The sequence below is a fragment of the Elephantulus edwardii genome, unplaced genomic scaffold (genome assembly GCF_000299155.1).
Source record: "Elephantulus edwardii isolate Elephantulus edwardi_28Jun2011 unplaced genomic scaffold, EleEdw1.0 scaffold00042, whole genome shotgun sequence".
Lineage (NCBI taxonomy): Eukaryota > Metazoa > Chordata > Mammalia > Macroscelidea > Macroscelididae > Elephantulus > Elephantulus edwardii.
In genome coordinates, this window is record NW_006399792.1 from 7,658,225 (window position 1) to 7,681,012 (window position 22,788).

The 22,788-nt window shown below is 38.8% G+C and overlaps 1 protein-coding gene across 1 annotated transcript in view; it reads right to left on the minus strand.

Moving 5' to 3' along the window:
• Nucleotides 1–22,788, minus strand: part of AGPAT9 (1-acylglycerol-3-phosphate O-acyltransferase 9) — a 108,478-nt gene that overhangs the window by 20,830 nt on the left and 64,860 nt on the right. The window contains exons 3-5 of the mRNA XM_006885324.1: nucleotides 8,359–8,629; nucleotides 1,645–1,719; nucleotides 967–1,056 (exon numbers count right to left, since the gene is read on the minus strand). Coding sequence (XP_006885386.1) covers nucleotides 967–1,056; nucleotides 1,645–1,719; nucleotides 8,359–8,629 — 436 coding nt within the window. The remainder of the gene's footprint in view (nucleotides 1–966; nucleotides 1,057–1,644; nucleotides 1,720–8,358; nucleotides 8,630–22,788) is intronic.

The following is a 22,788-nucleotide window of genomic DNA, read 5'->3' on the forward strand; positions in this document are numbered from 1 at the left end:
TCAAAGGAGGATTCTTCTTTGGGGCCTTTAGATTTCAGATTTCTTTTTCTTATTGGTTTGCATGCAATAATTTGTATATATTGTGCTTCATTCATGTACATTATGTTTTATACACTCACTGATATACACTGTCTTTTATATAAACAATTACTATTGATCTATACCTATTATTACCCTGTCTTTTTGAGTCTCCACTGAATCTTTTCTATTCCTTCACCATCACCACCACCCCTTATCTGCCCATTAAACTGATAACCTATTGATTTCTATGCTTCCCCTGGTTTCCAAAAAGGTCAGAGAGCACATTTCTGGGGTTGTTTGGTTTTGAGTTTTGTTGTGAGGTTGTTGTTTTTTAATTTTTTTTTGTTTTATTTTGTTTTTCTAACAATACCAGGTTTGATCTTGAGCAATTGCATCTAGAACTCCCATTTATTCAACTGGAAAGCAGGCTTGTTGATGGCCGTATGTATCAGAAGCATGGAACATAGGTGCCCTATCTACATGTCCAGTACTAAGCACTATTCCATGCTTTTATTATGTTCCGTGGAGTTCCTGGGTTGAGCATATGGTTAACATCACACAGTTGCTAAGTGAAAGGTGGCAGATTCATATTCACCCAGAAATACCTCAGAAGAAAGGCCTGGTGATCTATATCCACTGATTAGCTATTGAAAAGCCTATGCAGCATAGTTCTAGCCTGACACCAGTAGGATTATCATGAAGTGGAATCAACTCAAGAGTAATTGGGTTGGGTTTATTAGGTTCTTTCTGCAAATGAACTACATTTTATTAAGTACTTGTGTGCAATGTTAGCATCTACAATATTCTTAGAAGGAGGAATAAACACACTTGAAATATCTTAATCGATCTGCTGCCTTCACGCCAAATTCCAAGGCTCTGCTGTTGATCACACAACAGATACAACTCTTCCTGAGAAAACCAGGCTGGAGGCCAACAGATACTTACTTGTTATGATAGCGAATGGCACCAGAAAGAGCCCGCACACAGATCCGGCAGCAGGTCAGGTGGACCAGTTCACTGAGCCTGTTTCTGAGGCTGAAGGAAAAAAGATAACATTTTTCTATGCAATTCTGGGCATGCCTAAGAAACAATGCACTGAATAATGTATAGGCCCTGCTACAGCAGCACACTGTGTTCAAAGGCACGTCCACAGCTCAATTGTAGTTTTGCTGAAGAATTTGTTTAATGGTCAACATTTGGTAAAAGAATTTTGGTAAAAAGAATTGAACACAATTGTAATAAAAAAGCAGCTCCCACCTTACTAAATCTGTTGTAACAAATTCCTAACAAAGTTAAGCAGAACTTTGGTGTGTGTGTGTGTGTGTGTGTGTGTGTGTGTGCCTTATGAACCAGCCAGTAAGACTCTCTCACTTTCCCTTGGTCTCCTTTATGCACGTAGTTTCTTCACTTCCCCTTTGAAAACACCAACCTCTTTCAATATTTATGAAAATATATCAGAAACTCCAGTAAACACTATGAAGGTGAAGGGAGTGGGATTCTAATAAGTGAGCTGTGGCCATAAATGTAATGCAATGCACAGAAATAAAATAAATGGGATCTTTGTTGACGCAACTAAGTGAAAGTACAGTCTTATTTATGACTGAAAAGAAGAAAATATTTCACCTGCTGTCTGGCAGCTGCCCAACCAGCGTAGTTCCTATAACGAGCAAACTAATCCCAATGAAAGCCAAGGTTATTCTGAAAAAGAGAGGAAAATGCAATGTAAGTTAGTTTACAGTAAGGGGGAAACAATTCAATAACCTGAAAATTCATAAATAAGAAAAAAAGCACATAGATGAAGGAACAAATCTAAAGGTAATGTTATAGAAGAATGGAAGAATGTCCCTTGGCTCATTTTAAGGGGAAAAGCAAAGTAAATTTCAGAACACATACAGCACTATATTTTCAAAATAAATACTTCTGAGCATCCAGGTTATAGATGTACAGAAAAAACCTGATCCTTTATCCATACGTTCATGTTTAAGCTCTGTAATCATCAAAAAAGGAAAAAAAGGATACTAAAGATAATTAAACAAAAAAAGTTTTCCTTTCTGCTCCTCTGCATTATCTTAATTTTTTTGTTTACACTCACTCAAAACTCATTGCCACTGAATCAGGATGGAATCAGAGCTGACCCTCTAATAGGTTTTTAGAAGCTGTCACAAGAGAGATGATTACCCATCTTTCTCTGTCAGAGCAGCTAATGGACTTCACTGTCTGTGGGTCAGTGCAACTCTCTATTCGTTGGCCATGAGAGTGCCTTTCTTTAACACTACTAAATATAATTTTTTTTTAAAATGGGTTTCTATTCTAAAAACAATTCCAGCTTGCTTGGTTCCATGATCAAAACTCTTGGCAATAGCAGTCAGGAACGAAAAAAAAACCTAATTGCACTGGAAAAATCTAGTGCCAAAGACCTCTCCAGAGTGCTAAAGAGTGCTTTGTCACTGTAGTGATTAAGGTGCTCCTGATCCAGGCCATGGTCTTTGCAATTACTTGCTATACCTCAAAGAGCTGGACAGTGAACAAGAACAACAGAAGAAAAATTGATGCCGTCAAGTTGTTGTGCTGGAGAAGAGTACTGAACACACCATGGACTGCCAAGAAAATAAACAGGTCTGTCTTGGATCGGGAGAAACCAAGTCTGTCCTTGAACGTTAGGATTTTGAAGAACTGACTCACGTATTTTGGTCATGTGGCCGAGAGGGATAGGTCCTTGGAGAAGGACATGATGCTTGGAAGGGTAGATGGAGAGGGAGACCCCAATGAGATGGATTGATACAGTAAATGGAGCAATGGCAGTAGGTATGTCCAAGTCAATGAGACTTGCTCAGGACAGGGAAGGCTTTAGAGCCATTGTACATAGGCTAGCTGTGAGTCACAGGTGACTCATCAGCAAATATAAAAAACAATATTCTAAAAAGCAACCTTCTAATACTGGAAAAGTAGCTGTAATTGTATTTTGGTATGTAGGTTGTTATTGTTATTGTTATAGCCATTGAGTTAGTATGACTAACAGCAACCCTATGAACAGCAGATATGAACTGTGTCCTATCTTGTGCCGTCCTTATCACCTCCAACATACTTGAACCCACGGCAGCAATCATGAGATGCAATACATCTCATTGCGGGTTTTCCTCTCTTTTGCTGACCTTCTACCTTATGATAGGTTTACCCTTCCAAGTATGATGTGCTTTTCCAAGGATATACTTGGTTATACAAGGAAATATTTTTTAAAGTCTGAAAATAACTTGCTACTCTGCATTTGAAACATACTATATTGACTGTTTTTTATTTAAGCCTCTTGTTTAGAGTCAACAAGACCCTGAGGAGGGACTTTGTATTTAAAACTTGGTGGTTGTTATATTTCGGTGGATTATTCTTCTAAGTGGTACAGCACTCTTCTGTCAATATGCTGTAGTGAGGTATTCTGGATTGGCTGTGATGCTGAACCTTGTGCCACTGGGGTGTCAAATGTCATAACAAGTTTAAGATAGGTTTGGAAGCAGGAGTGGCATCCACGTCCTAAACAACATGTCTCTGGAAACTCTATGAGCTTTGAGAAATGACAATAGTTATTATGGAAAGGCTTCAGGTCTTTTGTTCCTATGGATGCTAGCAGTGCTCAACTCAACAACAGCAGTCAACAACAACAAGAGGACTGGGAGATAACAATTAAAATTTTTCTCAAATTAATTGAAAAGATGTCTAGAGGTTCTTTCAAAGTATGTTGTTGTGTTGTTTTTATGTACTGATGGGTCAGAACCAACTTACAGTTGACTTTCTAGTGGGTTTTCAGAGTCTGTTAACTGCTGGAGTTTGCCCAGCTTTCTCCTGCATAGCAGCCGGTGGATTTGAACCATATTCTAATGGGTTATCAGCACAACTTCTTATCACTAAGCCAAAAGAGGTCCCTCAAAAGTAAAACCCCCAAAATATACCAGCATGTAGGAAGTCCCTTTAATGCAAATCTTTTTACATGGTTCAAGAAAATCCACGTGTTAGCATATAAAGAAACTGACAATATTTCTACTCTCCAACAGGTATTTTCTCACTTTTGAATTGTTTTTATTATATATGTAAATGACTTCAAAAAGAAAAAATATAAAATTATCCTTTAATAAAAATTACTCAAAAAGGAAAAGGTTAGGATTAAAAATCTTTCCAAATAATTGGAATTTAGTTTGGAAAGGATGAAAAAATTGTACTAAAAAAGATTTTTTAAAAACATTTTATTTTGTAAAGTGGGAGAAAGCCGAAATTAGCTTTGTTTGCCCTCTCAAACAGAACCAAAGGCCTATCTGTGTTTTCCCACTTTTCTGATGGGTATTTAGTATTATTTTAAATGGATGAAGTACCCAATGAACCTAACTTTAAGGAACAGCTATTACAGTGTCAGGAGGACCTCTTGGTTTTGGGCCTGCTAGAGGGCTACTTGAAGGAATGGCCAGCAGGAATCATGGTCAAGCTGACTTCCTCTTGACATGGAACCACCTTTACCTACTCATCGTAATTTACAGAAATTAATTTAGCTAATCGCCATTTTTATAATGTTGTGTGTCATCAAGTCAGAACTGACTCCTTAACTGACCTAATTAGGTGAACAATAACAGCAACTAATACTCTTCGTCAGACAATAGTCTATTTGTATTTAATACATTTAATTATCCCCAAAACTCATCCTCATTCAACACATGAGGAAACTGAGGCATATTGTTGCTGATGTATGTACATCAAATCGGAACCAATTGGTTCCTGACCCTTTACCAGGTTTTCAGAAGCAATTAAGCACCTGAGAGGAGACTGTCTTTCTCCAGCGGAGCTGCTGGTGCCTGCATGGCTCTGGGTTGACAACACAGCTCCTCCTTACCACTAAGCTGCCCCTGATCTCTCTGAGAGGCATAGAAAAGTTAAATAATTTTCCCAAGATTATATAGACAATAAACAGCAATAAATAGACAATAAAGGCTGATGTCAAAATCCAGTTAGCAAAGTGAAACTCCAGGGACATCTAAGAACACTCCTTACCATTAAGCAACCAGAGGTCCCAGTTAGTTAGAACTAGATAGTAAGAATCAAACACCGTTTTCTGGGTTGAAGCTAATGAACTATAAATGAAGCTAGCCAACTGCAATTAAATGCACCTCAAGTATTCCAAGTTGTGGAATTCTCACTCCCACAACTGAGACATGAAGAGCTAATCCATATATTAAATCTAATTAAAGTTTAATTTCCTTTAAGGAGCAACTGGGGCAGGGGGAGGGCTGTGCAAGGAGAAGTACAACAATGAATGAATGGAAATCCAAAATCTCTGTAAATGTTCATTAAAGTTAATAAAATAAAATTTTAAAAAACCAGCCAATCAAAACTATAACCTTAAAAAAAAAAACAAAAAAACAAAGACAGGAATCCTATTTCTAACTAGAAGTTTCTAAGAAAATGGTCTTACTTGCATGCTAATCACTATTTTTACATGTCCCTGGAGTATATGAGCCCTAGCTAGACAGCACTGGTTTAAGGTTCAAGCAAAAGGCAGATCTATGAACTTCACTTTACTAATACAGGTAAGGTTATTCCCAAAAGACATACTATGCCCCAATTTCTGGGCACTTGCAACAGAGGCAAAAAGAAAAGTTCTTAGAGAACTATATTTCTTCATACTTAAGTAATCGCTTCCCTTGTAATAAATCAGAATGAGGCAAGTATATGCCACTCGAGGGCTTGTAGTAAAGAGAGTCCAACTCATGTGCCAATTCTAACTGGCTGGAAGGAACAGCCTGGGAGGCTGCATCAAGAGGATGCCAAGGCCATTTCTGGCCCCAGAGAAAGGAAGCAACAAGTTCAATAGCAGTGTCATGGCTGGTGCACATGCCTACCACCTGCCCTATCCAAGTGAATGGACTTTGGCCAGTAGTTGCCAGTTCTATCCATTTCCAGTATCATGTCTACATTTTTTTTATTTTCTACACTGTGGTTGTAACAACCTGAGTTGCAGGCTGCCTCCTTATCAAGAGAGACAAGTAATTTGGAAGCAGAGGGGTTCCCAGGTGTAGAACTTTTATAAGAGCGAATAATTGTAATAGAATTAGATGGGAAGGAATTCAAACAGTTTCCCCCAGGGAGTGACCACTCACATTTCCTCTCACCAGGAGTGAGAATCATCTCCACAGCAAATCACATAACCACAGCAGCATGTCACTATGAATTGTATGCAGGTACAGACTAGCAAGGAGAAGAAACGGGCTGTGAAGCGCTGTTCCAGTTTGACACCCTGGTGAATGTCACACTAAATCCTTGCTCCTCTCCTTTTTATGAACTTCTCTTTTCTACCTTCAGATGATCGATGACTAATGACAGAGTGAAATCAGGTTGTCAAATATATGCTGCTGTTGTTATTGTTAGAGTCATCAAGTGATGACGACTTATAGTGACCCTCTGAACAACAGAGCTGAATCCTAGCCTGTGCCGTCCTCACCATCTCCAATATGCCCGAGCCCACTGTTACTACAGTCACCTTGCCAATCCATGCTGCTGACAGTATTCCTCTATTTCTCTGACTCTCTGCCTTTCCCAGCATGATGTCTTTTTCCAAGGACTGGCTGCTTCTCACAACAAGCCCAAAGCATGTGAGATGGAATACCATCACCGTTGCCTCTAAGCTGCACTCCACCCAGACTACACTTTGTCTAAAACAAACTTGTTTGCTCTTTTGCTAGCTTCTGGCATATTCAGTGCTCTTCCTCAGCCCTCCAATCCAGCAGCATCAATTCTTCTGTTATCCTCATTCACTGTCCAACTTTCAGATGCATAGCAAGCTATTTAAAAGACCAGAGCTCGGAGTAAGTAAATCTTAGGCTTGAAACAATATTTTTGCTCTTTAGCACTTTGGAGAAGTCCTTCCTGGATAGCAAATTTTCTCAATGCAACACTTCATTTTCTTTCTTGATTGCTAATACCAACGGTGCTAATTATAGATCTAAGTAAGACAAAATCAGTGAAAACTTCATTCTTTTCTCCATCTATTATGATTTTGCCTATTGATTTAGTTGTGAGGATTTTTGTTTTCTTGATGCCTAAATATAATCTATATTGAAGGCTGTATGCAGTCTCTGGTTTTCTGCAGCAAACATCTCAAGTCCTCTTCACTTTCTGCAATCAAGTTTATGTCATATGCACAATGCAAGTTGTTGATGAGTTTTCCTCCAATCATGATGCCATATTCTTCTTCATATAGTCCAGCTTCTCATATTATTTTTTCATCATACAGACTGAATAGGTACAGAGAAAGGATATAATCCTGATGCACACTTTTCCTGATTTTAAACTATGCATTGTCCCAGCTCTGCTCAAACAACAGCCTCTGGGTCTAGGTATAGGCTTTGCATGAGCACAATTAAGTGTTCTGGTATTACCATTTTTCACAATGTTAGACACAGTTTGTTATGATCCAAATAGTCAAATGCCTTTGCATAGTCAATAAAACACAAATAAACATCATTTTGTTATTTTTCTGCTTTCATTCAGTATCTATCTAATATCAGTAATGATATCCCTTGTGCCACAGCCTCTTCTGAATGCACTTGAATTTCTAGTAGTCCCCTGTCAATGTGCTATTATAGCTATTTTTAAATCATCTTCAACAAGATTTTGGAAGTAAAATATAAACTGAATTATAAATATACATCTTTCTATGGAGAGATATATCAAAAGAATCAAACTCAGAATAGTTAAGTTGGCTCATTGCTGACCCTCCATAGGGTTGTTACCTTATACCAACACTATCTCATTAACAGAACAAAGAAAACTCATTCCCAACTGAGATTATAGTCTATATATCAAATCCACTGGTATCTAATACATTACAACTCATGGGGATCTTTCATCAGATTTCCTGGGCTGTAAGTCTTGACAGAAGGAAACTGTCCATCTTCCTACCAAAGAGTGGCTGGAAGATTTAAACTGTTGGTCTCTACGTTAGCAGCACAATACATTCCCAGCACCAAGCTCTTAACCAAAGGTATGCTGTTCCTTTTGTGTACCTTCGAGTCAGAACCGACTCAGAGCTGACCGTCTTAGTGGGTTTTCAGGGGCAATAAGTCACACAGAAGAGAATGTCCATTCTGCTTCCATGGAGCAGCTGGTGGACTTGAATTGTGTGCCTTTGGGGTTTTAGTGCAACTTCTTACCACTAGACCACCATAGCTCCCTAATTACAGGAAAAACACACATTTTAAAAGAACACAGTTTACAGCAGTACTACAAAGCTCTTACACAGCATCAGTGATTTAAAAAGGAAATTAAGCCCATTTATACCGTCAAAGACAACTGGTGACTTACCGCAGCGGCAGAAGAAAACAGTAGCGTACTATGATGCCCAGCACCCACACCATGGTGAGCCGAGGACTGAGGTACTGGAAATTTACATTAGTCCTTGTGAGGAGATTCCATGACATAAGCTCCTCTGAGGAGAACCTCTGGGTTACTTCATCTTCTACAATGGCTTCCAATCCCTTCTTGGAGAAATAAAACACATCAGAGAGCTCAAAGTCTCTTTCTCGAAGACCAAAGAGCCCTTTCTCCATGGGTGACTCATCTCTTTGGATAATACCTTAAAAGAAAGCATAAGATACATTATAAAGTGAACTGGAGGAAGAGGAAGGGAAGAAAATGTGTATTGAATGAATGAAACCCAAACTTTCTATTTAGTAAGCCCCACCCTACTAAACACTTATATAAGCTGACGGGACCTCAGTGCTAGCTCTCTATCTGGCATGCCTGCTTTCTGGCTCACTATAAATGATAGTCTACAATGATTACCAGTCTCTTCAAAACCAGCCTGCATATCTTCTGCTGTGTCAAGCATTCCCTTGACAGATCTGCATCTCTGGGAGACCTTCCAGTTAAACACTGAACCAAGGGACATAGAGGAGTGAAGGACCTGAACAAGGGACTGCCAATGTCAGAAATCAGAGTCATACAGCAAATCAAGTATTTGGTACACTGTTGACTTTACACTTCCTGTAACTGGTCTGCTACTAATATTGGCAGAACAAATTACAAATAGAGACATGTAGCTATGTGAAGCTATTCCTTAGAAAGGATATTGTGTTTGTAAAACTAGAGGGTCAGAGAAGGAAAGGACCCCACTGCACCCCAAAGCGATGGATTGATACAGTGACTGCTGCAATGGTCTCTCTCCAAGGAATAACACCTCCTAGCAACACGTCCAAAGCATGTGAGGCAAAGCCTCGTCCTTCTTTCTTCCAAAGTGCAAATGGTTAAGCACTGAACTATTAACTGAAAAGAACTTTGATCAGGTCCCAAAAGACCACAAACTCACAAACTTGCTTACATGAGGTCCACAGGAATCAGAATTGACTCACAGTAATTATGAACAATATAATGTACACAATATATCCATTTGTTCCTTTGATGTATGTATCATAGGTATTTACTTCCTACAATACAATATCTTATTTTTGTAGTAGGAACGTGGGTGCATGAGCGATTTGTGTGACCAGCTGCTAACATAAAGGATGGCAGTTCAAGCTCACCCACTAACTCAGCAGCTGATCGCCCTGCTGTTTCCCTAAACATTTCAACCAAGAAAACTTTTGCAACTCAATTTTTCTTGGTAACAGGGTTGCCATAAGATAAGGGCCAACTTGTTAGTACTTAATAACATTTCCTCAGTGCCTTTCAATGACTGAGACGTTAAATCCCTGAAAGATGACCCATTATTTGTTTCTTCACATTTCAACTTACTGAGATACCAGTGAATAAAGTGGAAGGTGTTACAATGTACCATTGGCTAGCTCCTGGAGTATTTATACTGCTATCAGTAGAATATTAGATGGATCTTAGCTGAAAGCAAACAGAATCAGAGAAATGTATATGTTTCATTGACTAGACAAAGGTGTTTGACTGTGTTAATTACAACAAATTGTGGCTGACTCTGAGCAGAGTGAGAATCCCTGAATACTTGACTGTGCTTAGGCAAAACCTATACTTGGAACAAAAGGCAGTCAGTCATCAGAATAGCACAAGGAAGCACTGCATGGATCAAAATCGGGAAAGGTGTACGCCAGGGATGCACCCTTTCTCCATACCCTTTCAATCTATATACATAACAGATCATCCAGGAGGCTGGGCTCTATGAGGAGGAAAGTGGCATCAGGATTGGAGGAAGATTCATCAATAACCTGTTATGCAGATGACACCACCTTGCTTTCTGAAACTGAGAGAGACCTGAAGCATTTGCTATAGAAGGTCAAGAACTGCAACCTTCAATATGGATTGAAACTCAACATCAAGGAAACAAAGATTCTCACCACTGGGCCAATTGGCAGCATCATGACAGATGGTTGAAGAGATTGAGATTGTTAACAGCTTCGGTTTGCTTGGCTTCACAACTAACACTCTTGATAGCAGCAGCCAGAAAATTAAAAGATGAATTGCACTGGGGAAATCTGTGGTCAGGGATTGCTCCAGAGTGCTAAAGAGCAATGATGTCACTATAGAGACTAAGGTGTGCCCGATCAAGGTCATCATCTTTGCAATTACTTGTTATGCATCAGAGAGCTGGATGATGACTAAAAAGAAGAGCCAATGTCTCTGCGTTGTGGTGCTTGAGAAGAGTATTGAATATACCATGGACTGCTAGGAGAACAAATAGGTTTGTGCTGGCCAGGGTGAAACCAGGCTTCTCCTTGGAGGCAAGGATTTTGAAGCTCCATCCTTGGGCATGTTGCCAAGAGGGATCAGTACTTGGAGGACATTATGCTTGGGAGGGTGGAGGGACTGCAGAGAAGAGGAAGACCCTGGATGAGATGGACTCAGTTACTGATGTATGAGAGTAGGTGTGCTGTAGACAATGAAACTGGTTTGTAGCATTCAGAGCTGTTGTACATAGAGTCGCTATGAGTCACAAGTTACTCAGCAGCACCCAACAACACCACCACATCTGTATTACTTGTGGAGGGGTTTGGGAACTGTTTTGTTTCTAAAGAGGCAGCATGATACAGTGGAGGAGAAAAGAAAAAGGATTGGAATTCAAGTCCAGTTCCACTGGGGACAATTACCAATTCTATGGATGTAGATAACAGGTAAGGAGTTGAACTTAGATTCCTGTCTATAAAATGAGAGAATAGGAAAACCTTTAGCCTCCTTCTGCCACCACTACCAGTTAATCATCAAATCAACTCTTGGTGACTCCACGGATTGCGAGTAGAACAATCCTCCATGGGGTTTCAGTGGTGCAATTTTCAGAAGCACACTGTCAAATCTTCCTTCCCTAGCACTCCTGGGTGAACTGAACCGCCAATATCAAGGCTAGCAGCCAAACACACTGACCATTGATACTATCCAGGGACTCTGTTTCTGTGGTTTTACTCTATTAGACCTACATTCAAAGCAAATAGCTAATGTTATTTTTAACTAGAGTAATTAAATTATTAGATTGAGTATTTAATAGTCAAATCTATGTGTTTTACCCTTTCTTCAGAATCTTTCAAGAATGCTTAATTAGAGGGGGCAGTAGGTGAAGAAATGGAAAAGATCTACTGTGAAAAACAACATATACAAACTCTGTAAAGAAACCAGTATAATAATTTCAAAAAAGGATAGTGTTAAATGAAGGGGGGGGAAGTACTTAATTACTATTAGAGGAGGAGCCAAGTTACTGTCCCTATGGAATTGCACTCTTGCTTTATTGGCATTTCATTACTATTCCAAGTGAGTTACTCAATCCAAGTACTGACCAAAATCTAGCTATGCAAAAGTTTTATCACTTAGCAACATACAGGTATGGGGGGAAGGGGGTTTTCAGTCTAGAGGGAAAGGGAAAAGGTTATTTCTCAGTAAAATGTCTGAATGGAACACACTGGGGACAGTGGCAGTCTTTCTAAAAATAATACTTTTCAGAGGGGCCAGAGAGAAGAATGTCTGCTCATGTTACCTCATACTATTTAACTGAGTCAGGCTTCTGTAAAAAAGAGAGGCTAACTCTTGATGTCCAGTACTTTCTCTGCCCCCTGACCTAGTTTATTTTGTGTCTGTCCACATAGAACTCATTTCTCTATTCTGGTTAAGCTTCTATCAAAACTATGTGGATATCTTACCCTGAAGAGACCATAGCTGACATCCAAGCAGATATATGCACACCCATGTTTATTGCAGCTTTGTTCACAATAGCAAGGAGTTGGAAACAACCTAAGTGCCTATCAACAAACGAATGGCTAGAGAAGCTGTGGTATATTCGCACAATGGAATACTACGCTGCATTAAAAAACAAGGAACTCATGCAATATTATTCAAAATGGTTGACTCTGGAGAACATTATGCTGAGTGAAATATCCCAGTCACAAAAGGACAAATATTACATGATGCCACTGTTGTAGAATGGGACTGTCCTTGGGGTTGGGGAGACACTGAGTAAGATGGGTTCAATAATGTATACTGCACTGAAGCAGAGGAGGGAGAGAACCGTCTAAAAGAGAGATGTAACTGGGTATTTCTGTCATCACAGGAGACTAGAGCGAGGGCTCCATGGTGGAGGGGACCTGGGGGAGGGTTTGTAAAACAATGAAAGAATCTTTTCTCTTACTTTTCCATAATTTTTGGACTCATGTACTTATAACTTGTTAGTCAAATTTGTGTCTTCTAGGTTGCAACACCCCCATGATACATCTTCAAGGATATGTACATGTACAGCCAAGCACAATCAATAAGAGTGCATCTGAATTCCAAAATCAATCTCCATAATAGTCTATGTGTTTCCTACTGCCAAAGGGGCCCTTTAGAGTAGTGAGAGAAGATCTTCACCCTGAAACCCACAGCGTCCCTTTTCAGCAGGAAGTAGCTAAGAGAATACGCCATCCCCTTTTCCTTATGACCCAGGGTGAAGTCTCTCTCAGGGAGGAGTGATAGGGAATGGCAAAGGATACACTGACAAAGAAGATTAATCAGAACTGGCTTTGACAAGCACTGTGGCATTTGGACAAGAACAAACTGGGAGGAGGGTAGAGAGAATAGTGCAACAATGAATGAGTGGAAGCCCAAAATCTCTGTAAATGTTTATGAAAATTAATAAAATATAATTATAGAAAAAAAAACAAAACTATGTGGATATCTACAATGCATATATTTGACAACTGCTCAATTTTCACAATAGCTAAAGATTTAAAGACCTCCAATGTTAAAAATGGACTAAAAATATGGGTAACAAGTCATAAAGCAATATTCCTCCACGTCAAACAAGCATTTGAAAAGACATTCAACTCACTAATCAGAAAAATTCAAATCCAAATTACATTGATATTTCATAACTATCAGAATTTGGGAAAGATTTAAAAGCTGTCATTATCATGAAATAATGGGTATAATTAGTACAACCACATTGGTAAAACAATTTGGCCGTATTTACTAAATTCAAAGATACTGATGGCTTGCTCATTGCTGTAAAGTGGATTCTGACCCATAGAATAGAGTAGAACTGCCTTGTAGGATGGAGTAGAATTGCTTTGTAGGGTTTCCAAGGCTGTAAATCTTGATGGAAGCAGATTGCTTCCTCTTTCTCCTGTGTAACAGCATGTGGGTTTAAACCACCAACCTTTTTTGTGGCCAGCCGTCAAGCACTTAACCACTATGCTAGCAGGGCACATTGATGTCCAAAGACCAGAAGAGTTGAAGGATGAAATCAAGGACGTCATGGAGGAAGAAAGCAAAACCATTAAAAATGTAAAAATTAAAGAAAAGACCAAAGTGGATGTCATAAAGGACTTTGAGACTCTAATCTTGAATGTAGACTAGCTAGAGGGAATGGAAGAAATAAAGTAAAAGAGCTGAGTAAAGAAATTCAAAGTGAGGCTTGAGAAGACAGTGAAGTGTTTAATCAAACTACAATGAAAGTATTATAATGAACTATGCAAAGAGTTGGAGTTAGAAAATCAAAAGGCAAGAATACAATTGATGAACAAATTCAAGATTCAAGCTGCAGTTCTAAAAGATTATATGGACAAAATATTGGATGATGCATGAAGCATTAAAAAAGGCGAGAGGGATATACAGTCACTGTACCAAAAAAAATCATCTCAGGAAGTACCATATGATCAACAACCAATGGTAATGAAGGAAGAAGCTCAAGCTGCACTGATGTCATTTGCAAAAGCCAAGGATTAGGAACTGAAGGAATCTTAAATGACAAGTTTCAACAAATAGATACAATGCTGGAAGGGCTCACTCATCTGCGTCAGTAATTTGGAAGATAGATACCTTGCTAACTCAAAGAGATCCATACTTGTATCCATCCCTAAGAAATATAACTGAACATGGAAATTATCAGAAACATCATTACTATCATGTGCAAGTAAAATCTTGCTAAAGTTAATTCGAATACAATTGTAGCAATACTCTGGTATGGAATTGCCAGAGGCACAGGTTGAATTCAAGAAAATATGGAAAATACAATGTCACTGTTGCTTCCAGATGAATCTTGGCTGAACACAGAGAATACCAGAAAGAAAATATCTGCAAATGTTTTATTGACTACACAAATGCTATATGGATAACACTGCAAAGAACAGGGATTTTATAATGATTATCCTTGATTATGCTTATGTGGAATACATACCAAGAGGCAATCATTTGAACCTAACAAATTGATGCCACACAATTTAAAACCAGAAAAGGTATGTGTGCAACAGGGTTGTATCCTTCTTCCATCCTTATTTAATCTGTACACGGAGCAAATAATCGGAAACTAGGCTATCTGAAGACAAGCACCACGCATAGGTTTGAAGGACTTTTCATTTACAACCTATGATATGTAGATGGCATAATTTTGCTTGCTGAAAGTGAAGAGGACTTGCAGCACCTACTGATAAAGATCAAAGACTAGCGGCTTAACTATAGATTACATCTCAGCACATACACACACACACAAAAAAAAAAAACCCAAACACAAAAATCCTCACAACAAGACCAATAAGTAACATCACAATGAACAAAAAAGATTGCCATTTTCAAGATTTCATTTTACTCAGATCCATCATCCATCTCCATGGAAGCAGCAATTAAGAAATCAAACAATGTGTCACATTGGGCAAATCTTCTTCAAAAGATCTCTCTAAATTTGAGATTACTTTGAGAACTAAAGTGAGTCTGATCTCAAGACGATTTCCAATCATCTTACATGCATTCAAAAGTTGAATAATGAATAAAGGTGATGCAAAAGAATTGGTATCTTTGAATTACAGTGTTAGTAATGAATATTGACTGTACCTTGGATGGCCAGAAGAATGGACAAATATGCTTTGGGACAAGCACAGCCACAATGCTCTTTTCTAAGAAAATGGTGAGAACTTGCCTCATGTACTTTGGGTCTGTTATCAGGAGGAATCACCCTCTGGAGAAGGATAGTATGCTTGGTCAAATAAAGGGTCAGCAAAAGAAGGGAAACCCCCAAAGAGATGGAATAGTATGGGGCTGAACAGCAGATTCAAATACAATAAATGATAAAGACACCACAGGCCTAGGTTGTGTTCCGTTTTGTGTGTACATAGGGTCGCTGTGGGTAACAACCAATTCAACAGCATCTAAAAATGACTAGACTCACTTGCAACAACTGCCCTTCAGTATTGGAAGAAAAGAAAGTTCTGTCATTCTTAGCCATTCAATTGGTGGTAATCCTTTTAGCAGTCATAGAAATTAGTACAAGAAATATTTCCCCATAAGGAGGCTACAAGAACTTCTTGTATAGGAGCTCGGTCTTATGTTTTATCTAAGAGGTCTTTTTTTATGGTTTTTTTGTTTGTTTTTATTTCTTAAACTGGGGTTAAAATACAGAAATCAAAACCAACTAACAATAAGTATATGGTATATCTTAAATCTCTTCTGAAATATAAAGAGGCAGATTGAGCAAGTAAGGAAGCAAGCACAAAAGGAGGGAGAAATGCAAGCCAGCTGACAACTAGAAGGTGGCAAGAGACAGAGACCTTTCCCCAGAGCAGAAAGAGTAAGAGACAGATCTGTGAGCTTCTTCCTGGAGCCAGCAGACTTGTTCAGACTTGTAGCCCCATAAGAAAACAAAGAATCCTTTATTAAAAGCTCCTACTATGGTATTTCTTATGGGCACACTACATGACTAAGTTGTTTTAATTATGTACCACTGAGTTGAAACGGCCCATAGCTTGACCCTCCAGCAGGTTTTCAGAGGCTTTAAAACTCAAAGGAGTTGATATCTTTCCCTCTTGAAGCAGCTAGTGGATTTGAACTGCCTGCCTTTGCCTTGGCAGTGCAATTCTTTACCACTAAGCCATAAGAGCTCCCTATTGACTAATTCAATCCATAATAATAATATCAAAATGAGAGTGGCTTCAAGGAGGAGCAGAGCAACTGGATCAGATCAGGAAGGGGTCTACAGGAAAATGAAATAATTTCTGTAACACTCCACTATTAAACTGAATGGTGAGCTCACATGAGCAACAACAAAAACAAGTAAAAACTACATTGAATTGACAGTAGTTTTTAAGTTAAAAATATTTTTATAAGAGATCGGTTTTGGTATCCCTCTAATACAAACTCCAGGAGTCAATATTACTATAAAATCAGATATTAAGAGAAATATAGCTGAACTGCTTCCTTCCTGAAATACACTATTACTGCAGGTCAGAATTACTGATCCAATTCATCATACATATAACCTACTGATAGGAACAAAACTACAATTCAACTAACATATAATGAATACTCACTTATGTATCAAATCATATGTTTGTATATACTATGTACATACAGGCTAAAAGAGAGAGAAAAATCTTTCTTTTGGCCCAAGAAAAGTTTCTAAGTAGATCATAAGTCTTCAAATTATAAATAAAAAACATATACCAACTTTATTAGCATAGACATAATTCTGATGTTAGTTTATTGTCATTAAGACCAACCTGCTCTTCTTAACACACTAAACCTGATTTTTCATACTGTTTGATCCAGCAATCTCACTATCAGGTATACATCCCCAAGAAATAAGAGCTGTGACACAAACTGATGCATACATACACATCATGTATGGTCAGCAGTGTTTATAATAGCAAAGAGATGGACCAACCCAAATGTTCATCAACAGAGCTCAAATACTGCAAAAGATGGATGAATCTAGAACTTTAGCTAAGTCACCTAAATCAGTCACAAAAGGTCAATTAAGGTAAAATCACTAATATGAAAAGTCGATAAAAAGTTTATGCACAGAGAATCAATCTTGGAGGGCTAAAAGGATTGAGAAAGGAAGGAAAGGGAATAGGGAAAGGCAATATACAGTAAGAGTCTGATTAGATGCTATAATACATTAATCAGTTATAATTATTTATTATAAAAAACCTATGAATGATTGATTGAAAAACCAATGATTTGTAACCTTCATTCAAAAAAATGAAAATAAATGTAGCCCAGCTGAAAAAAAAATAAGGAACCCTGACTCTTTATAAATTTATTATTAATTTTAATGAAAATTTAGAGAGACTTTGGACTTCCATTTGGACTTCCCATTCATTCATTGTTGCACTTTTCTCCCCTCCCAACCCTCCCACCCAGTACACTCCCCTCTTGGAAAAGAAAAAAAAAAAAAATTCTTTCATTATTTTACAATCCCTCCCTCCAGGTCCACTCCACTATGCAGCCTTCACTCTGGACTCTTATCATGACAAAAATACCTAATCACATATCCCTTTAAAACAGTTTTCTCCCTCATCTGTTTCAATGCAGTATACATTATTGAACCCATGTTTCTCAGTCTCCCCTCAACCCCGATGTCAGTCTTGTTTTACAACAGTGGCACCATACAGTATTTGTCCTTTTGTGACTGAGATATTTCACTCAGCATAATGTCCTCCAGGAGCACCCATTTTGAATAATATTGCATCATGAGTTCCTTGTTTTTCAATGCAGCATAGTATTCCATTGTGTGAATATACCACAGCTTCTCTATCCATTCGTTTGTTGATGGGCACTTAGGTTGTTTCCAACTCCTTCCTATTGTGAACAAAGAGCGATAAACATGGATGGGCGTACATATATCTGCTTGGGTGTCAGATATGGTCTCTTTGGTCTCTTTATAGTCCCAGTAGTGGACTTGCTGGGTCAAATGCAAATATCTCTATTTGCAACTTTTTGAGAAAGTGCCATACCACCACCTTCCACAGTGGTTGCACCAGAAACCTAACTTTTCAAGCAATGTGTCCTAAGTAACAAATAACTAGGAAAACAATAAGAAGAAAAATTTTCTGTTGGTTCTTGAAAATGATAATCTACAATTAAGAAGCCACAATTCTTAAATTGGGGAAAACTCTGATTCTAGAAACTGTTCTTTTTAATTCACAAGTCAGTTAAAAAAAATCCACAAAACACTAAACTCATAAACATTTTAATTTTGTCCTTCCACCAAATGCTTTGGTCCATCTAACACAGTCCACGCTTGGATAAAAATAAAATTTAAACAACAATCACTCTATCTAGAGTAAGAGATTAATTGCATAAACTGCCCTATACCCCTGTGCCTTTAGGAAGCCACTTGTACATAAATAATACTAAATATGAAAGGCCTGGAGAAATAGAGGTTGAAGGTAAACTATCTCAAGCATAATTAACTCTAAATCACATAAGTGAACTCTTGAAATAACTGCCCACTTATAAATCACATTAGTGTTTCAGTTCTCCAGCATTTAAGAAAATCAGGATCCACTACCAACTGAAATTAGGTATAAGTTTTATATACAGAAGTAGATAATTAACCTACCCATGGGCTGAATTCCAAGTCAGATGCTCAGAATTTCTCTCATGGAAAACTTATTTAGACTAATGCATTTCAGCTAGAGTCTTAACCCAGTAAAGAAACATAGATGGTCCATACAGCACTAGTATCATGTAGTAGCAATCTTTCTACCACTAGTTCTGTAGAAATTTCTACAATGAGTTTTGATTTAGATGTATTGAAAATATACTCTCCCCTCCATCAATAACTAAGAGGAAACATTAGAGCTATTTTCTGAGGCACCTGTATTGTTTTACTTCTGGATCTGAACAATCTCACTTGGGACCACTAAGCTGTAAATTTTACATTCTTAATTATCTAGTACTGAGATAAAAGAAATATCACAAGTGAACAATAATTTATTTTCTTCAGTTAAAAGAAGTCCAAATTAAGAATTCTACCCAGAGGCAGAATTTCTCTCTGTGTCAGTTTTAGACAAGGTCTTTGTCTCTTTTGAACTTCTACTCCTGAGTCATCTTCATGGGGTTTGGCATCTTTCTATGCCCATTTCTGCTTGCTTCTCTGCTCTTTTCATACCTCAGCGTAGATACAAAATCTATTCTAGACTAACACTGATAGCAAAGAAAACCATTCCTCAAATGGGATCAGATAAAAGGGTTATTTACAACACATATTTTGTGGTGACTCAAGTCAAGCCATAACACACTCTTCTACATGTATATTCTACTTCAACTTTTAAAATTTCAGAGTAAAATTTTTCTATATCCCTTTATCCACTTATTAAAAGTAACTGCACAAGTAGGGGTAGACCTGACCCAGCACAACTATATCCACACCCATTACTGTTGACACTATTCCAACTCATAGTGACTGGCTCATCAATGGACCTCCAGCAGGTTTTGGTGGCTATAAATCACATGAGAGGAGAATGTCCATCTGTCTCTCTCAGAGTTGCTAGTGGATTCAAACTGCCAGGTGATGCAAATTTTGGGGTAAGCAGTGCAACTCCCGATAGACTACCCCACCAGAGCAAGCACAGCCTAAGGCAGCCCAATAGAGTTTTCTGAACTGAGATCTGGTGGCCTAGTGGCAAAAGCTGCACTGCAATCCCAAAGGCATGTGGTTTGAGCTATCTCCTCCCATGAGATTAACTGCCTCTGAAAACCCACTGGAGGGTCAGCTATGGGTTGGTTCCGACAACAGTCTTTACAGACACAGGTTACCACACCTTTTCCTCACAAGGTGTGTGGTGGGTTCAAATCACTAATCTTTTATTTCAACCAAACACTAAATAAAGCACTGTGACATCAAGAATCTAAGGCTCTAAATAAATATATACGGGGGGGGGGGAGACTGCTCATTTTTCTCATACAGACCAGCAAGATTTAAACTGCTAGCTTTGTGGTTAAGCACAAGCCAACACAAAACTTCTACCACCACTACCTATCCATCAAAGGGGGTCCTTTTCCTGCCAGGTATAGCTCTTCTAAAGGGCTGAGGTCTATACATGTAAGTCATCTTCCTGACCCATAAATATGAGTGGCTTAATTAAAGAAGAAAACAAAGTAAAGTAGTTCTAAATTAATTGTATGCAGTTGAGAATGAAAAGTAGCACAGACCACTACTGCTGGGATTAAAAAAAAAAAAAAAGGAAACAACAAAACACAGCTAATTATCCACAGAAATATTCAATGCCAAAGGGCTGGTAAGACTCATGCTCAAGCAATCACTGAGATTACACCTTAAATTAGCCAGTTATAAACCACATAGCTTTACTGCCAACTCAACTCACTGCCATCAAGTTGGAGATGATTCACAGTTGACCCTCTAGTGAATCTCCTGAGGCTGTAAAGTGCCTGAGGGGAGACTGTCCATTATTCTCCCACAGAGCCACTGGTGCATTTGAACCAGTAACCAAAGCAACTCCCTATGGACACACTTAAGCTATAAAGTAATTACTATTGTTGCCAGCTGCTACTGAGCCAAGTACTCCACATTGTGACCTCGTCAACAACAGATCTGAACCCTGTCCTATCCTGTGCCATCCTCACAATCTCTGGCATATTTGAGCCCATTGCTGCAGTCACTGTGTCAATCCATTTGTTTGAAGATCTTCCTTTCTTTTGCTGACTGTAAATCATTTCCCCAGTACAAGAAACTGACATCTAAGTGTTGAACCTCTAATAGAAAATCAGACACACACATACCATGGTACAAGGCCTGAGGCCCATGGTGGCATGATAGGATGGGGCCCCACGCTGGCGCTGGAAACTAGCAGCTAAGGCCCAGAGCTGGCATAACAGGGGACAGGGTAACATCCTGGATGAGGATGATGGCACAGTTGTATCTATGATGCCACTGCTCCATAGAAGTATGTCAGAAATTAAGAAATATTGGCACAGAATAGAACAGAGTTCAGCTCAATTGCTCATGGGGTCACTATTAGTCACACTGCACTCAACAACACTTAAAAACAACAGAGTAGGCTACCACAACCAGAACCAATCATATAAAAGAACAGCATTTATGTAAAAATAAAACTCCTAAAAAGTGAGGAAAATCTAGGAAAGAAGGATTTAAAAAATTATAATTATTGGAAAGAAGTGGGAAAAGTTGACATCACACACAAGCAATATCCTGTTGAAGATTGTACAAAAGCAACTGGAACAGTACATCAATAGTGAACTACCAGAAATACCACACAGTCTTAGAGAAAGTTGTAGCACTACAGACATTATGGCCAATGTCAGATGGATGTTGACTGAAAGCAGAGAGTATTAAAGGAACGTCTGTGTTTCATTGGCTATGCAAAAGTATTTGACTTTCACAGATTACAATAAATTGTAGCTAACCATGAGAAGAATGGGAATCCCAGAACACTTGATTGTGCTCATGCAAAATCTATGGTTGGGCCAGGAATCAGTCATCAGAACAGAGCAAGGAAATACTGCATGGTTCAAAATCAAGAAGGGAGTGTATGCAGAACATATCATTAGGTGTAGGAAGCCATCCTGAGTACATGCAGCCGCCACCCCTGTCCATCTCTGGGACTGTGCCTACCTCTTAAATCAGCACCTGTAAATCAACACCTTGGGGCATGCCCCTCCCTCTCTTTTGTAAACTGATAACCTAGGGCTGGGTTCCCTGGCAGCCCAGCCTACTCCGATTTGGGCTTGATCAGGAATCTTTGTCTTGCCCCAATCTTTCGTGTCCCTGCTCCTCTCTTAATCCGCACAGGTTCCACTCTAGAACACGTATGAACCCGCAGGTCGGTTTCAGCCGGCGGTTACAATTAGGGAGGCTGGACTTTAGGAGGAGGAATCTGGAATCAGGATCGGAGGAAGACTCATCAACAACCTGCAGTATGCAGATGACACAACCTTGCTTGCTAAAACTGAAGAGAACCTGAAGCATTTGCTGCAGAAGATCAAGGACTGCAGCCTTCAAGAAGATAAAGAATCTCACCACTGGACCAATTAACAATATCATTATAAGTGGAAAAAATATTGAGGTTGTTAACAATTTCCGTTTACTTGGCTCTACAATCAATACTCCTGGTACCAACAGTCAGGAAATAAAAATTTAAAAAAAATAATTGCACTGAGAAAAATCTGCTGTCAGGGACCTCTCTAGAGTGCTAAAGAGCTAGGATATGAGTATAGAGACTAAGGTGTGCCTGATTCAGGCCATGGTCTTCACAATTACTTGCTGCCCATCAGAGAGCTGCATAATGACTAAGGATGACCAAAAAAAAATTGATGTCTTTGAGTTATGGTGCTGGAGAAGAGTTTTGAACATACCATGGACCAACAAGAGAACAAACAGGTCTGCACTGGAAAGGGTAAAAACATGATGCTCCTTAGAGGCAAGGATTTCAAGCTCCATCTCATATACTTTGGGTACTTGGAGGATACCATGCTTGGAAGGGTGGAGGGACAGCACACAAGAAGATGACTCAGGATAAGATGGAATGACACAGTAACTGGGGTAATGGAGGTATGTCA